General features: G+C 60.7%; 2 protein-coding genes across 6 annotated transcripts; one reads left to right on the forward strand and one right to left on the reverse strand.

Annotated features, from left to right (window-relative positions):
* Positions 1 to 5,525: 5,525 nt before the first annotated feature.
* On the forward strand, positions 5,526 to 9,790 carry LOC122190551 (sterol 26-hydroxylase, mitochondrial). The gene is made up of 9 exons (XM_042890584.1): positions 5,526 to 5,750; positions 7,352 to 7,542; positions 7,706 to 7,905; positions 7,977 to 8,174; positions 8,286 to 8,449; positions 8,618 to 8,784; positions 9,038 to 9,119; positions 9,187 to 9,387; positions 9,482 to 9,790. Exons 1-9 carry the CDS (start codon positions 5,526 to 5,528, stop codon positions 9,605 to 9,607), a joined length of 1,554 nt encoding a protein of 517 aa, XP_042746518.1. The 3' UTR covers positions 9,608 to 9,790.
* Positions 9,791 to 10,216: 426 nt separating this feature from the next.
* PRKAG3 (protein kinase AMP-activated non-catalytic subunit gamma 3) lies at positions 10,217 to 14,774 on the reverse strand. 5 transcript variants are annotated; one of them, XR_006182174.1, is made up of 13 exons: positions 14,299 to 14,774; positions 13,501 to 13,540; positions 13,028 to 13,257; positions 12,864 to 12,945; positions 12,727 to 12,785; positions 12,564 to 12,609; positions 12,399 to 12,453; positions 12,164 to 12,290; positions 11,907 to 12,072; positions 11,786 to 11,823; positions 11,567 to 11,713; positions 11,316 to 11,485; positions 10,217 to 10,803 (listed from the first exon to the last, which is right to left on the reverse strand). XR_006182174.1 is itself a non-coding variant. In XM_042890586.1 (12 exons), exons 1-12 carry the CDS (start codon positions 14,329 to 14,331, stop codon positions 10,781 to 10,783), a joined length of 1,230 nt encoding a protein of 409 aa, XP_042746520.1. In that variant the 5' UTR covers positions 14,332 to 14,774; the 3' UTR covers positions 10,217 to 10,780. The 5 variants fall into 5 exon arrangements, 1 of the variants encoding a protein (XP_042746520.1); XR_006182173.1 differs by having other exon boundaries at positions 13,028 to 13,269; XR_006182172.1 differs by having other exon boundaries at positions 12,727 to 12,945.
* Between the last annotated feature and the right edge of the window lie 1,268 nt (positions 14,775 to 16,042).

The following is a 16,042-nucleotide window of genomic DNA, read 5'->3' on the forward strand; positions in this document are numbered from 1 at the left end:
CAGCTGAGGCTGGGAGAAAGGCAGCCCCCAGCATGGCTTCAAGCAGGCATCAGGACCTATCCTGGGCAGGAGGAGGTGAGGGGCTGAGGAGGGAGCAGAAGTACACGACAGGGCTGGAGATGGGATGGCCAATGCCCATAGGCTCCCACCTCAATTTTAACTCCCCCAGACAGCCTTGGGAACAATTACCCAGGGTTCAGCCCAGGTTCCCCTTGTCCTCTTGCCTCCAGCTCTGCACCCATGGGGTGGTGACCAGTCTCGAGCTCTCCTCTCTCCATCTATGGGGACACAGGGACCTGAGCTGGGGACTGCATCTGTGCTTCAGCACCGTGTCCACCTCCTGGGGTCTTTCACTTTCAACCACCAATTTCTATCCCATCTGTCCCATGAGTTCCTCGTTGCCTTGAGATTAGGGGGGACACATGGATAGGCAGCTCCCGAGGAGGGAACATCCCTGTTGAGGCTGACACTGTGCTGCAGTGACACACGGCTCATCTGCCACTGTGTTGAAAACGCCTGTTGTCCCCCTCCCTGAGCTCCCTGCTGCCTTCATCTGCACCGCAAAGGGAGCACGGGGCAGGTGAGAAGCCTTTATCTGATTTCCTAAGGGCAGAAAAATCCCTTTGATTTCATCCCCAAAAGGGGGGGCCCATCTCAGCAGCAGGTGCGTGCCTGGCACACAGTGGCTCGCCTTGTCACATCCCTACTGCCGTGTCAGACATGGGGTGAACTGTCTGTCCCCTGTGGGGGTATGTGGCTGATGACACACCATTCAGAAAGGGAAACCGAGGCACAGTGATGCTGAGACCCACTCAGAGATCCATGGCAGCATGCAACCCCAGGACACCTCCTCTGCACTGGGACACAAAGGACCCCATCCTTCAGGGGACCGCCACCAAGAAGCAGCCCTCTCTGCCACAGCCAGCCCTTTGTCTCAGCCTTCCCTCGCCTCTCACAGCTCATCATTCTCCCCCCCCCCCCCCCTCTGGCTTTTGTGTTATTACAAATTATAAAACAATTTTTTCCTGCCGTCCTGCATTCTTCTGCCTCCTGCAAGAATTTTAATGTATTTATTTTTGCTATCAGGGGGAAAGCGCTGTGTTTCTCTGCCACCACCCCCCACCCCCCCGCCCTGGACCCTCTTGGCCACTGATGGAAATTAATGACGGGAGGTGCTGAGGAGCACACAGCCATCCCTACACCCTGTGCAGAAGAGATGGGGAGCCCAGGACCCCATTGGCTGTGGGTCCCCAAGCGGTGATGCCGTGGGCTGCGGAGGCACATGGGTGCTTCGAGGTCCAGCTGCGGCGTGTTGATATCGTGGCCCCCCAGCCACAACCAGGGGGCCCATGGGGGGGAACAGAGGGCACTGGCCCTCCCTGCTGAGGGGAAAGTGTGGCCACTTCCAACCCAAACAGCGCGGCGCGCAGCAGCCGCATACTTTTCCCAGCATCCCTCCCGCTTTCGCTCCCGAGGACATCGGTGATCAAACCCGGCCTGGCCCCATCTCCCGCTCCTGCAGTGAGGTCATCGCGCTGTTTTTGTGACATCCCGGCGTCCCCATGGCAGCACCATGTGATGTCATCAGCCTGGGGTTGCGACCTCACGGCGGGAGGAGAATGATCTTATTAAAACAACAAGGTCCCCTTCTGCGGACGCGGGGTAATGGTGTGGAGGGGCGGGCAGGTGCTGGCGGGACACAGGGGCTGCATGGGGGCAGACCCCAGCCCACACCTTCACATCTGTGCATGCTGCACCCCAAGGAATGCCTCAGTGAGGTCATCTCATCCCCGTGTGACAACATTTTGGGCACCCATGGGCACAGAGATTCTCACAGACTCCCTCTGTGGCCTTGGGAGTCCCCCAGAGATCCTCGCTGCTGGCGTTCAAGATGCTTCTGACCCTCCATTGCCAGCTTCAGAGATCCCTGTACACCAAAGTGCAGTGTGAGAGAGGCTGGATGTCAGACAGGGGTCAACGATGGATAGAATGATGGAGGGATGGATGGATGAATGGAGGGAGGGAGGGATATATGGAGGGAAGGAGGGAAGGAGGGAAGGAGGGAAGGAGGGAAGGAGGGAAGGAGGGAAGGAGGGAAGGAGGGAAGGAGGGAAGGAAGGAAGGAAGGAAGGAAGGAAGGAAGGAAGGAAGGAAGGAAGGAAGGAAGGAAGGAAGGAAGGAAGGAAGGAAGGAAGGAAGGACGGAAGGAAGGAAGGAAGGAAGGAAGGAAGGAAGGAAGGAAGGAAGGAAGGAAGGAAGGAAGGAAGGAAAGGAGGGCCCAACACTCTTTAGAGAGCCCCTGTGGCTCTGGATGCTGTTCTTTTTCCCAAGAGCCTTAGTTTCGTGCAACAGCACAAAACAGTTCTGTCTTGGGAGAGACAGGAACATCCATGTCCCAGAGGGAGAAAATTGGTCTTTCACTCTGAGCAACAACTTGAGGAGGGCCTGACCTTGTGCTGCTGAGCAGCCCACACTCAGTGTTAGCACAGCCTCTATTCTTCACACTCCATAGGGAAAAGCCAAGCCTGGGGGGTCCAGCAGAGCTCAAAACACCTCTTCCCAGACAAACACAGTGCTGGGGCTGGTCCTGCTCCCCCAGCTCCCTGTGCCCCATTCTGCCCAGCACAGGGAGCACAGGATGCTGCCCAGCAGCAGGCCAGCAAGGAAGCGCATGGCTCGTGCAGGCTGGGAGCAGTGCCGCTGGGAGGGGATGTCCTTGGGCCCCTGCGGGCCGTAAACATGATGTCATGTGGCAGTGTACACAGCCCGCTCTGTGCACGGGTCCCTCAGTGGGCTTTACAAGTCCTGCGTAGGAGGAATCAACCATGGCCCACGGCCAAGGGAACTGCAGTCAGGAGATAAAATCAGGTTTGCTCTGGGCTGGAGCAAACAGCCTTTTGCAGTGGGAGTAAGGGACAGAAAGAGGCAGCTGGAGCAGGGAGCACCTCATAGGGCCGCTGGGAGCCGTGGGGAGCAGAGGTGATGGGGAACCAGGTCCCTCGCCTGACGCCGGTCCCAGGCTGGCGATCTCAGATCCCTTCACGCCCACTTGACTTAGAATAACTCTGTAGGCACTTGAAGGCACTAATCAGACTGGCCCACTTGAGAGCAGCCCAGGCTGCCTCCCGTCTCTCCGATAACAGCCTGCCTGCGTGCCCGCCGCCGGCCCCAGGTCTGCTCCAGCCTCTGGCCCCACAGCCTTTGGGGCATGGAGGTCAGTGTGGGTGCTGAGTCCTACACAGCTGGGCTACCCCAGTTGTTGGTGCAAAACTCAGTTCTAAAGCAGCTGACACAGATCTGGGACATGTCCCCTTCTTTCTGGATCTGCCATGTCCCCCTTGCCAGCTGCACAGCCCCCTACTGATCCCAACACAGCCTGTGACTCAGGCAGTGACAGTGTGGTGACACACAGCTGGTGTGTTGGCCATCTCCACATACAGACTATTGATGGTCCTGGGACCCTTTCTTGCAGCCTGGTCTTTCCTGGGAGTGACTCAGGGGATGCCCTCCCATGAGACATCCCCATCTGTGCGACTGCAAAGCGGGGTCAGCGGATGCAGCCCTGGGAAAAGCTTGCAGCCAATGGGTGATACTGCACGAGTCACAGAAAGAAGTTGCAGCCAGGACCCACCACGTTGCAAGCAGCACCCAGTGAGCTGTGTCCGGTGGGTGGGGTGAGGGATGCTTGCAGGAGGACTGAGAAAGGCAGCGGTCCCACAGGTCCATCCTCACGGATTAGCACTGGGTTGGCTCTCCTGCCTTGCATGCCCCTTCCCAGAGCCCCTCCAATGCAGTGACACTCACCCCACACGCAGCCCCTCCCCACCCAGCGAGCTGTCCCACAGCTGGAGCTGCCCCAGGACCCTCACAGCATCCTCCTGCTGGAGATGTGTCACAGCCCAGCCACTTCCTTTTGGAAGTCCCCACCGGGCGGCCTGACTCACCGCCCCTCTTCTTCCCGCACGGCCTCCCCCGCAGCCCTGGCAGCCATCCCCGTGGCCTCGGGCCTCCCGCTGCCACCGCTGCCCGCGGGTGACTCACAGCGCATCCCTGGGCTGGGAGCGAGCGGAGGAGCAGCGCTGGGTGCTGCCACCCGGGGGTATCACGGCTCAGGCTGGGGAGAGGGATCGGGTCCTGCGGCGGGGAAGGGGCAACAGGGCTGAGCGCGGCGGTGGGAGATGCGGGAGCACAGCCTAGCGGCTGCCGGGGCCCTCTGCACCCAGCCCCGACGCTGGGATCTCCCCGCGGGATGGGATTGTTCAAGAGAAAAGGTGGGCTCTAAGTGCTCCCCAGCAAGGGGCAACGCAGCCCCAGTAGGATGGGACAGGCGGGGCCCTGGGGGGCTTCCTAGCTGTGAGATGGCTGGGAGCCGCCATCAGATGGCAGCAGGCGCTCACACTTGTGTGCCCCGTCTTCCCGGTGCCGGCAGGCACGCAGCTCCCTGCTCGCAGCATCTCCAGTCCCTGAACGGAGCACATCAGAAGCCTGGAGCCCGGCCTGGGACATCCCCTGTTCCCGCAGCCAGGACGTGGTGGGACAGGGATACAGTCACCTATTGGGCTCCAAAGTGTCCGCCTGTCCTGAGGACAGAGTATCTCCCTCCAGGACATTGAACCAATCGTGTGATAAAGGTGGTTAATGATTAACATCAGGATGTCCCAGCCAGAGGCTGGAGCAGCCTAGAGCAGGGCAGGCACCCGAGCACAGCAGTGGCCCATGGCAGTGCCAGGCTGGCCGTGTCCTGTACATAACTGCAGTCCAGCCCTGCTTGTGGGCTGGAGCTGATGCCGTGTTCCTCATCACTGTGACAAACCAAAGCCATTTCCAGCAAGGTGCCCGCAGCCACAATGGGCATGCTAGGCTCTCCCAGCTGGCAGCCCCATCAGCTCCCCTGCACTGTGGCTGTGCCCTCTCTGAGCATCCAAACCCTACCCCGGGGAGAGAGGGATGAATGCTCTGGGCAACCTCAGCTTAACAACACTCCTGTCACTGTCCCTGTGTCTCCTGGAGACCTTCCCAAGGGACCCTCCACTGTTCACAAGTGGTTCCAGGCTACTGCAGGAGATGCATTGCTGTGAGGGGAGCAATAGGGACAAGGATGGACAGTGGCAAAGATGGAAAGAAAAATGGGGCAGAAATAGGAACAAAGAGAAATATGGTGATCGAGCCAGGCGGGAACAGGGAACGATGGGTGAGATTGCCATGTCTAGGACAAGGGCAAGGACAGGGCAGGCCAGGAGGAGCAGCCATCCCAATCAGTGCACTGCACTCAGTGTTTGCCGCACGGCTTTCGGTGCGCAGCAACCATCACGTAGTGCCCGTTGCCTGCTGCACGAGGCGCACACCGCACCCGGTACCCTCCGTGCATTTCCCGGTACCCGGCACTCGGTTCGCGTTGCCCCTGCCCGGCTCTCGGCGCCCGCTTCCCAGCTCCGGTGCCGCCTCCTCACCGCCCCCCGCACCGCCCCCGGTGCCGCCTCCCGCACCGCTCCGCACCGCCCCGTCCCGTGCGCTGCCAACGGAGCATGGCGGGCCCGAGCGGCGGGGCTCGGCGGCTGCTGCTGCCCCTACGCCTCCGCCCGCCGCCGCCGATCTGCCCGGGGCCGCCGTACAGGACCGGCAGTTCGGCGGCCGCGGCGGCGGGGCCGGCGCGGCTGAAGGGACCGGCGGAGCTGCCGGGGCCGGGGCTGCTCAGGACTTTCGTCTGGCTCTTCCTGCGCGGCTACCTGCTGCATACGCACCGCCTCCAGGTGCCCGGGGGGTCCCGGGGGGTGTGGAGACGAGGGGATGCTCTGGGGGCGCGGTGGGGAGTGATGCTGCGGCAGAGGTGTGCCGGGGACCGGCGTGGGGTGAGCACTGAGTGACTGCGGGGAGATGGGGGTGGGCAGCGTTGGGGGAAGGTGCACCCCGCTACCCCTGGGGTGATGCACAGAGCGGGACACCGAAGGGTTTCTCCAGCTGCCCCCAGTGCCTGAGCTGGGCACGGCAACGGTCCCCGATGATCTGGGGGCTGTGTGCAGGGTCCTGGCACCCCAAGCCAGTAGCACTGGGGTTAGATGTGGGGCAGGTGGTGCCTGGGAAGGCAGGATAGAAACAGGCAGAGGTGTTTGTTTCCTTCTCCGAACATTTCCTCATACATCAGATGAAGCAAGCCATGGGCTTGGCTGGCCGTGAGCCAAGCGGCATCCAATCCTCCAGCAGCCAGGAGCTCCGACCTGCCATGTCCGGGAGCTGAGTGCAGGATGGGAACAGGAGGAGTGCAGAATGGAGCCTCCCTACACCACCAAGCAGCTGGCACTGCTGTTGGTGAAGGGACTGTCACAGGGCAGCAGGGGTCAGGGAGCAGGCACGGGTCCCTGCTGCTCCACGGGGCTCCAAGCAAGGCCCAGCTTTACAAACAGCTCTGGAGATGCCTTCCTTGGATCCCAGCAGCTTCTCCCTGCCCTGCTGCACAAGGCCTGCGTTGTGTTGGGTTATGGCTGTGAGCACCCAATGGCAGAGAGGCTTTGATCCTAACCCACAGCCTGTGTGACCCTAACTCTCAGGCCCCTCTTCCTGGGATGCTGCCTGCAGCACTGGGGTGGCCGTCCCTCCCCCTTCTGCTGCCACCACGAACGAGGAACGTCTGTCTCCTGGTGGTGACAAATCCAGATGAATCTGGGCTCAGGCTGCAACGCAGTCACCAAGGGAGATTGTACCACGTGCATCCCAGCAGCCAGGGGAATGGGAACTGGGGCTTTCCTGTAGGGTGCTCACAGCTCCCCAGGCTCAGCCCAGCTCCAGAGGGGCTCTTGGTGCCCAGCAAGGTGTCAAACACCCCCTGGAAATGTCCCTGTGGATTGCAAGGGCGTGCTCAGCTGACCCCAGAGTGCCTGGGGTAGTGGTGCTCTGAGAGGGCCATGGCTTTGGTGGGTGTGGGATTAGGGTTAGAGTTAGGGTATGAGCACAGCAGAACTCTGAGCCCAGAGAAGGACCAGGGCTGGTGGGTGTTCCCTGGATGGTATGTCCCCAAGGCCTTGTGTGGCCCCAGCGCTGTGCACAGCGCTGATCATTAACCACCCTTATCGGTGGTGGGTTCAAGGGCTGTCCTTGGGTTTAGAAGAGTGGGGATTGGGTGATTCTGTGGATCTGCTGACAGCCACCACAATGGGCCTGCATCTTCCTGCCCTGTGCATGGCAGTTGTTCCTGTCCTTGCTGTCCTCTCTGGGTCTTGCCAAGGCTCTCCATGCACTCTGGGGTGGACGATGGATGCACCACTCTATGCCATGCACCAGTCTGTGCTCAGTGCTGAGTGCTGCCCCCTGCCCTGATGTACTATGCACCCTACCTTGTCCTGCGCGTACATTGCAGCTAATGTCCCGGCGCATCTATGGCCCCATCTGGAGGTCAACCTTTGGACACTACCAGAACATCAACATCGGGAGCCCGGTGGTGCTGGAGCAGCTGCTGCGGCAGGAGGGCAAGTACCCGATGCGGAGCGACATGGCCCTATGGAAGGAGCACCGGGACACGCGACGCCTGCCCTACGGACCCTTCACTGAGTGAGTCCGGCCCCACAGCGATGTGGGGATGCAGATAGGAGCTCCCTTTGCTCCTTCTGCCCAGAGCCACCCACAGTGGGTGGACAGATTGCCAGGGATCAGGGTGGCGTGGTGCAGGATGCTCCCATGGATTGGGGATGCACCGAGTCCCATCCCCATGCAGGGAAGGGGAGCGCTGGTACCGCCTGCGGCAGGTCCTCAACAAGCGGCTGCTGAAGCCCTCGGAGGCGGTGCTGTACGCGGATGCCATCGGTGAGGTGGTGTCTGACCTGATGGTGCGGCTGCGGGACGAGCGGAGCCGCAGCCCCTCAGGGGTGCTGGTGGGGGATGTGGCCAACCTGCTGTACCGCTTCGCCCTGGAAGGTAGGGGGGCCTCAGCCCCACTCCGCTCCCCCCATCCCCGCGGGGCTCTGGATGCTGCCTGTCCCCCGCAGGGATCTCCTATATCCTTTTCGAGACCCGCATTGGGTGCCTGAAGCAGCAGGTCCCCGCCGAGACCCAGCACTTCATCGATTCCATCAACCTCATGTTCAAGAACTCTATCTTTGCCACTGTCCTGCCCCGCTGGAGCCGCAAGGTGCTGCCCTTCTGGGACCGCTACCTGGACAGCTGGGACACCATCTTTGCCTTTGGTGAGCCACGGAGATGGGATTGGACCCCTGTGATCCTGAATGGGGAGCAGCGATTTTGGCCACCTTGGGCTCACCACCCGCTTTGTCAGCATCGGGTGTCCATCCCTGCAGGCAAGAGGCTGATCGATCGGAAGATGAAGGAGCTGGAGGGGCACGTGGAGAAGGGCATGGAGGTGTCTCAGGGCTATCTGAGCTACCTGCTGGCCAGCGGCCACCTCAGCCTGGACGAGGTGTATGGCAGTGTGGCTGAGCTGCTGCTGGCTGGCGTGGACACGGTGAGGGCCACCGGGGCATCCCCAGAACACCCCAGTCTCAGCGCTAGGGGCATGGGCAGGGAAGTAGTCAGTGGAGACCCCATAACCCCCTCTGCCACCTGTCTGCTTCATGCCTCACTTTCCCCATTCTCACTGCTTCTCACTCCTGTTTTCCCTCTGCACCCCCAGACCTCCAACACATTGTGCTGGGCTCTCTACCACCTCTCCCGAGACTTGGGCATCCAGGAGACCCTGTATCAGGAGCTGAAAGCCGTCGTGCCCCCAGACCGGTTTCCTGGTGCTGAGGATATCCCCAAGATGCCGATGCTCCGGGCTGTTATCAAGGAGACGCTGAGGTATAACCCCTGTTCCCTCTTGGGTTGGGGTGAGTAGTTGGATTGGCACAGCCTGTTCCCCCACATGAGAGCACATGCTTAGCAGGGGACCCATGGAGTGGGACATGGGAGCATTGGCCAGGGTGTAGAGCTGGCTTACAGCCCCTTGGGGTCACATTCAGCCACCCATCTCCTCCCTGGAGAGGGAGATGGAGCCACCGAGCAGCAAGAGATGTTCATCTCCCACAACGCCTCTCCCCCTGTCCTGGCTCAGGGTGTACCCCGTGGTGCCCACCAACGCCAGGGTCTTCTATGAGAAGGACATCATCATCGGAGACTACCTCTTCCCCAAGAATGTGAGTGGGGGCTGTGCTGGGGGTAACCCACTGCATCCAAGGGCATTAACCCCTTCTCACCCCACAGACCCTCTTTGTCCTGGCACACTATGCCATGTCCCATGACGAGACCTACTTTCCCGAGCCGGAGCGCTTCCTGCCCCAGCGCTGGCTCCGGGGACACGGTTCCCCCCACCACCCCTTCAGCTCCATCCCTTTTGGCTATGGGGTCCGTGCCTGCGTTGGTCGCCGCATCGCTGAGCTGGAGATGCACCTGGCCCTCGCCAGGGTGAGTGGGGTCTCCCATCCTGGGAAGCTCACCATGAGCTATGCTGGTCTGGTTTGGTCTCGAGGCACTGCTGCCCCTCTGTCTGCCCCAACAGATCATCCAAGCCTTCGAGGTGCGGCCAGACCCCCGTGGCGTGGAGGTGACATCTGTGTCCCGCATCGTCCTGGTGGCTGACAAGCCCATCAACCTGGAGTTCATCGCTCGCCCGGGGGCCCCCTGAGCTCAGGGCATCGTTGTGCCTTTCACATGCCACCGGGAGTGCCCCCATCTGCCCCGTGCACAGGAACCAGGGGGCACAGGGAGGGGTTTGCAGCCATTGGGTGGGTGTTCTTCGTCCCGTGATTGTGCCGCTGCGTGTGGAGCTGTGCCTGGGGTCCTGCCTGAATAACTGACCTTGGCCCCAGCCCCTTCTCCGTGCCTCAGTTTCCCCCTTCCTCACACTGCAGGGCTAAGCTGCCAGCAGGGTTTGGGGTTGAGTGATGGGGTTTTAGGGTTTGTGTGTGGTCCCAAGGGATGGAGTCAGGTGACCCTACAGGGATGGGTGCTGGCACCATGTCTCCTGGCAGCACCAGGACTACAGAGCACAGGGGATCTTCTGCCGTCAGCTGTCCTTCCCCAGGAATGCAGTTATGGGGGCAGGGGCAAAGTAGTGGGGGGAAGAATGGGCTCAGGAGTCACCTCAGCCCCAGCGGAGCCATTGAGCTGCACACCCCAGTGTAAGCCAACATCCCCATCCTTCTGGCTATGCTGAGGTGGGCCACCCCATCCCCAGCCTTATCCCAAAGAGCTGTGCCAGGCTGCATGCCCAGAAAGGCCACAACACGGTGCCTAGGGTAGGCTGCTTTATTCCAGCAAGGCTGAAGAGACTGGCAAATAAATAAATTACCCCCCATCCCCCTATCAGTGTACAGGGTCCCCCTGTGAGCACCTCTACCAGAGCGCTCAGCCCTGGAGACCCTACAAAAAACAAGCCTGTGCGTGCAGCTGAGCCATGCGCTCCTCCCAGGCACCCGGCACAACCAGTGGGACCTGAAGCACTGGGGTCTCACAGCAGGAGGGGACAGCAGTCGCTGGGAGGGGGGGATGTTGAAGGTCCCCCAGGGCCATGCAGGTGTTCCTGTGTCCAGCTGCACAGCTCCTGGTGGCACGGTGCCTACTGAGCATCCCTGTGTGCTCGCAGTCTGGAGGCACGCTTGGACCCTTTTTCCCCCGCTCTGTTCCTCCCAAGGTTGGCAGGAGTTGGCCCCAGGCTCAGAGTGAATCCCAGGGCCAGGGTAGGTGGGCAGCCCCACCCCATGGAGAGCCCCTGGGCCCCCAGCCTCCTTCCACGGCCCTGCGGTACCCGAGCAAGAGGCCCCGCGTTGGATGAGCCTGTGGCACTTCCCTGGTGTCCTCAGAGCGAGTGTCGATCAATGCCTGCAGGGCGAGAGAGTGTGCGAGGCCATAACTCCCCTGTGGGCACCACACGGGGCTGGGCACCCTGCAGCATAGCACTGCATCCCACCCTGCAGCTGCGGGACACAGAGCACAGGGACAACCTTCATCCCGGACTCGTGTACAAGTACTGGTGAAGGAGATGGGGTTGGTCTGGAGGGGGATATACTGCTGGTCTCCCCCTGGCACTGCCACCCATGTGGGCATTGTGCAGGTCCCATGCCTGCTTAATGCAGCCCTGACACCTTATGCACGGGGCACTGTTGGGGACCAGGTGGACATGAAGACGAGGAAGCGATGCCAAAAGGTTAAGTTTTGTCTTGGGCTGCATCATGTCCCCAAAACCATCACCCAGCCCTAAGAACTGTGCAACCTGCATCCCACCTAGAGACCCTGGGACAGCCATCACCTTGTGTCACCACCTGGGCACCCCCAGTGCTCCCAGATCCCCCCCTCCCTGGCCAGCTCTGCAGTGGCAGAGGGGCAGCGCCTACCTGAAGTGGAGAGAAATGGAGGGTGCGAATGGAGAAAGATGGAGCGTCGTGGGCTAAGAGTTAAGAGCATCGATACCTGCGGGAGTGAGCACCAGGGCCTGGAGAATGTCAGAGAGGGAGACGATGCCCCGCGGGTACCGGTTCTCGTCCACCAGAACCAGGCGATGGACCTGTGGGTGCAGAGTATCACAGGTGGGCAGCGAGCAGGGAATAGCACAGATGAATGGAAGGGATGTGCTCCTGCCACTCACCTGCTCCTCGGTGATGCGGTCGATGATGTCCTCCATGGTTTCGTGGGGGTAGCAGGTGAGGACGCCCTCCAGGCACACAGTGCGCTGCCGCAGCGCCTCCCGCACGCTGATGTCCAGGTTGTTGTAGGTCTTCTGTGCTGCCAGGTGCTGGGAGGAATGGTGATGCTCAGGATGTGCTCCCACTGCTACCATGGCCACGCCAACATGCTCAATACTCACAATGACATCAAACCTGGAGTAGAGCCCAACCACTTGACCTGCAAGGAGACAGAGGAGAGGGTGAGGAGGGGATGGCAGGAGGGGATGTTGAGGTGGGCATAGGGCAGGAGCTACAGGATACCTGCAGCATTAACAACGGGCAGCGCAGAGACACGGCGGTCCACAAATATTTCCAGAGCAGCATACACAGGAGCATTCTCAGGTATGACAGCCACGTCACGGAAGGTGCCGACACACAGCTCCTGCACTGTTTTCTTTAGGAAGCGCGGCTTGGGGATGGTGGAGCCCTGGAGCAGGCAGTGCACATGAGCACACACTGTGTACATACCCTACCCTGCAGCAACAGACTGCTCCATCTCCATTCCACCTCATACTCACGAAGATGTGGAGAAACTTGAGGATGCGCTTGTGGGTGAGGATGTGCAGGACGTTGCCTGAGATGGGCTCAATGACTGGCAGGCGATGGATCTTGTGCTTGATCAAGGAGTAGACGGCATCGAAGAGGCTGCAGGTGGGGGGATGTGGCTGTGCCCAGAAGCTCCCCAGTGCCCTGAGTTGGTGCCCACCCCCAGGTGGGGGTCTTGCCAGATCTCCCCCCTAGGCAGGAGCTCACCTATCGCTTGGGGAGATGTAGACAAGCGGCTTGAAGGAGCCCTGCAAGTACACCTCTGCAAAGGGAGAGAGCTGCAAGTGGTGTCCCACACTCCTAGAGCCACCCCCACGCTGAACATGATGGACATCCCCAGCCCAGACACCCCCCGTCACCTCCAGCTTCTACCTCTCCACGTCTCAATCTTGTGCTCCTCCACCTCGTAGATCTGGACCTGAGGGCAGGAAGATGCCCTACTCAGGGTGGCATGGCTAAGGGCTGCCTCATTCCCCTGCATTCCTCCCATCACCCTGAGGGCAGAATCATGCCCATCACAGTCTGGGGCACTCACCAGGGGCGAGCGATAGTAGCGGTGCAGGATGTTGATGAAGTCAGTGATGGTGAGCATCCCTGCAGAGACATGGGGCTGCCCACTCTGCCCACATCCCATAGCGGTCCCTCTGTTGCCCTGGCTGCCCAGGAACTCACCCACAAAGGCCTGCATCTTGCTGTCCCACAGTGGGGCTGCCCGCACCCCGTTGGCCACCAGTGCCACAAAAGCTTTCTTGATCTGCCAGCAGAGAATGGAGTGCGTCAGGAGGACACGGAGGACCCCCTGCCCAGTTTGACCCCAGTGATCCTCGTGGCCTCACCTCCAGCGTGGTGTCAAAGACAACAAGCTTGCAGCTGGTGGGAACAGCGTCATAGCAGCAGTGACTCCTCATGAAGTGCATGTAGACCTCAGCGTCAGGGCTCTGGAAATTGTTGTCAGGTTCCAGCCCCAGGATCTCATTGCCCAGCGTGAAAGTGATGGGCCCAGAGCCCTTCTGCTTTTCCTTCTCCTCCTCCTCATTTCCCCTGGGATGTAGTGCCTCTGGGAACCCTGTGGGCACACCTACCCCAGCAATGAGCTGAGCTGCTGGGTCTCAGTGCAGCAGAACCCCCAGACCCCACTCTGCAGGGACAGAGGCAGTGCAGAGCACAGCAGCTGTTCAGCCTGGAAGGAGTTGAGTGAGGTGACATGGGCTTTCCAAGCAGGCTAAGGGCTTATGCACTCATTGCATGAGTGAGCCAGCCCCACCTGCTATCCATATATATGCTGCTTGTCCCCCTGTGTGCTACCCACCTTCCTCCATGGGGCGGGCAGCAGCATCCAGCAGCACCATCTGCAGGGGCATGCAGAGACGGGGGGGGGTCAGCAGCAGCTAGCCCACCTCACCCCCACCTCATCCCACCCCAGGCTGCAACCCCCAGAGAGTTCTCTGCCAGCATAGGCCCCATTGGGACAGAGCTTGCCTACTCCTGAAGGATCCTAGGTGCAGGGCATGGGATGCCAGAACACACAATGCTCCCTTCACTGTCCGAGCTGAGGCAACCCCGTGCCCTTCCTCTCCCTCCCCTAGTCCCCAAGGTGTAAATCCCACTCCAGCTTCCTCTGATGCTGAGAGTCCTGCCAGCACCACCTGCCACATGGGTCTAGGTATGCCCAGCCTCACGCTGGGAGACCCTACAATAACAAAGGGGGAGCCCAGGCAGCAGGGGGAACAATCAGAACAAGCCGGTTGGCCCCGTGCCCCCATCAGTCCCCCAGACGACCCTACCATAACAAAGCAGCACGAACCATGAGCAGAGCTGCCAGCAGAGCCAATGTTTACACGCCACCCTACAACAACAAAGCTACATGGATTGCTCTCTAAGGAGGCCAGAGCTGCCCTGGCAGGGAGGTGACCTTACACAAATGCCCCCCACCCCAATAATTCCCCAGCAGCTAGGGACAGTGGGGGCAGGCAGGTTTGTGCTGTGCCCTGCGTCTTTGTCCCCGCACCAATCCAGCCACAGAACAGGTGCCACCAACCCCCCACCCGGCATGGCTGGTCCCAAGTGGGGGTTACCAAGCCTGGCCCCCCACCCGTCCTGAGGGTACCTGGGGAGCGGCAGGGCCGGAGAGTTGCTCCATGCTGACTGCAGGGCAGCGCTGCTATTCTGGGCCCGCGGCTGGCCGGGGCCTGGCAGATAGGGTGTCACTCAGCAATGCCAGCCATGCCCCCTCCAACGGCAGGGGGGGGGGCACTGCCACCAGGCAGCACCCATAGCGTCACCCCGTCATCTCAGTCTGCAGCTCCTGCTGCACCTGGGAACACAGGGGATGGATGGATAGCCAGAGGAGGAAAAGCTATCCCCAGCCCCCCAACTTTTTTACCCAGAGCACGACTCAACACCACCAGGATGTGGCTGCTGCAGCAGGAGCAGTGGTATAGCACCACACGTACTGCAGGACGTTGGATAAGCGGCCCCAGTGACAGCCAGCACAACGTGGGACACAGGGACAGCTTAGCTGGGTGCTCTGTCCCCATGCCACGGCCCATCCTGGGGTGCTGCTGCCATCCAGCCACTTCTCAGCCCCCAGATCTCATGTCCCCAGCCCTCTTCCCTTACCCCACTGGGCCACCCCCTCCCACCCCATGCTTGCTCCCAGGTCCGTTTCTATTTCAGGAAGGTTCAAATATCGCCCTGGCCCACTGCCGGGCCAGCACCAGAGCGGCCGTGGGCGAGCAGACCCATGGCCGGCCATAGGGACAGGGAGGCTCCAACTCACCCCAGGGGACAGCTGGACCCTGGTCAAAGCAGGGAGCAAGGCCATGGGCCCCCACACGGGTGCCAGGCAGATGATTTTAAATCACAGTCGACAGCTTCCCAAAATACCCATGGGATGCAGGGGCAGCCGCAAAATCCCCATGCACGTTGTATGGGTTGCGAGGAGCAAAAAGAACTACACCAAGAGCTATAGCAAAGGCATTACCCAAAGACAGGGAGAAACAGAGGAGGTAAGAGAATGGAGGCTCAGGGCTGGGCACGAGCCAGTGGTGTTGAGGTGACACAAGGGTTCCCCCAGGCTGCCTCACTACTGTGTGATACTGGCCTGCAGATGTAAGCATCCAGCCCCGAGCAGGTCAGCCTGGCTCCAGCCTGGCCACAGCGGCGGTGCTGGCAGCAGGCATCTCCACTTTCGGTGGCTATTTTCAGGTGCTGGAGAGAAGCCGAGGAGCGATGAGATTGTCACCAAGGAGACCAGAAAACAGGGCCTGCTGCAGGCATGGGGGGCTGCAGGGAAAGCAGAGGGAAGGGCTTTCTGCAAGCCCCAGCCCCATAGCGCCCCAGCCAAGCACCCACTGTGCCTTCACCACAGAAGGGGCCACCAGGTGTGATCAGACAGAAAGGGCACAAGAGCAGCCATGTGCAAAAGTTTAATGGAAATTCTTCAGAAATGAAGGGAAAAATAGAGAGCAGGAGAGCAGCACCCATCTGCAGTCCCCAGTGTGCACACTGCAGGGTACCACAGAGCCAACAGCAGTGAGGGGCTGCTCCCTCCCCAGCCCCACTGCAGCTGGGAGCCAGGCCAGGGCTTGGGGCAGCAGTGGGCAGAAACCAGAGGATGCGGGCACAAGTACTCAGATAGGATAAAAACCCATGGGCTGGAAGGCCCAAGCCCTGCTCCTTCCAAAAGAGCAGAGTGTTAGCTGGCCCTCCCCTGCCTTGGCCTGCGGTGAGAGGGGAGCAGACAACTTTGCTGGCTCTCTGGAGCTCAGGGTTAGTGCAAAGCGACACAGGCAAGGAGGGGTTCAACCCATACTGGTGAGGAAAGGAGAGAGGGAGGTGACGCCCAACTC

This window comes from Lagopus leucura, unplaced genomic scaffold (assembly GCF_019238085.1).
Source record: "Lagopus leucura isolate 7727_CA_CO unplaced genomic scaffold, USGS_WTPT01 Super-Scaffold_100266, whole genome shotgun sequence".
In the NCBI taxonomy this organism is placed as follows: domain Eukaryota; kingdom Metazoa; phylum Chordata; class Aves; order Galliformes; family Phasianidae; genus Lagopus; species Lagopus leucura.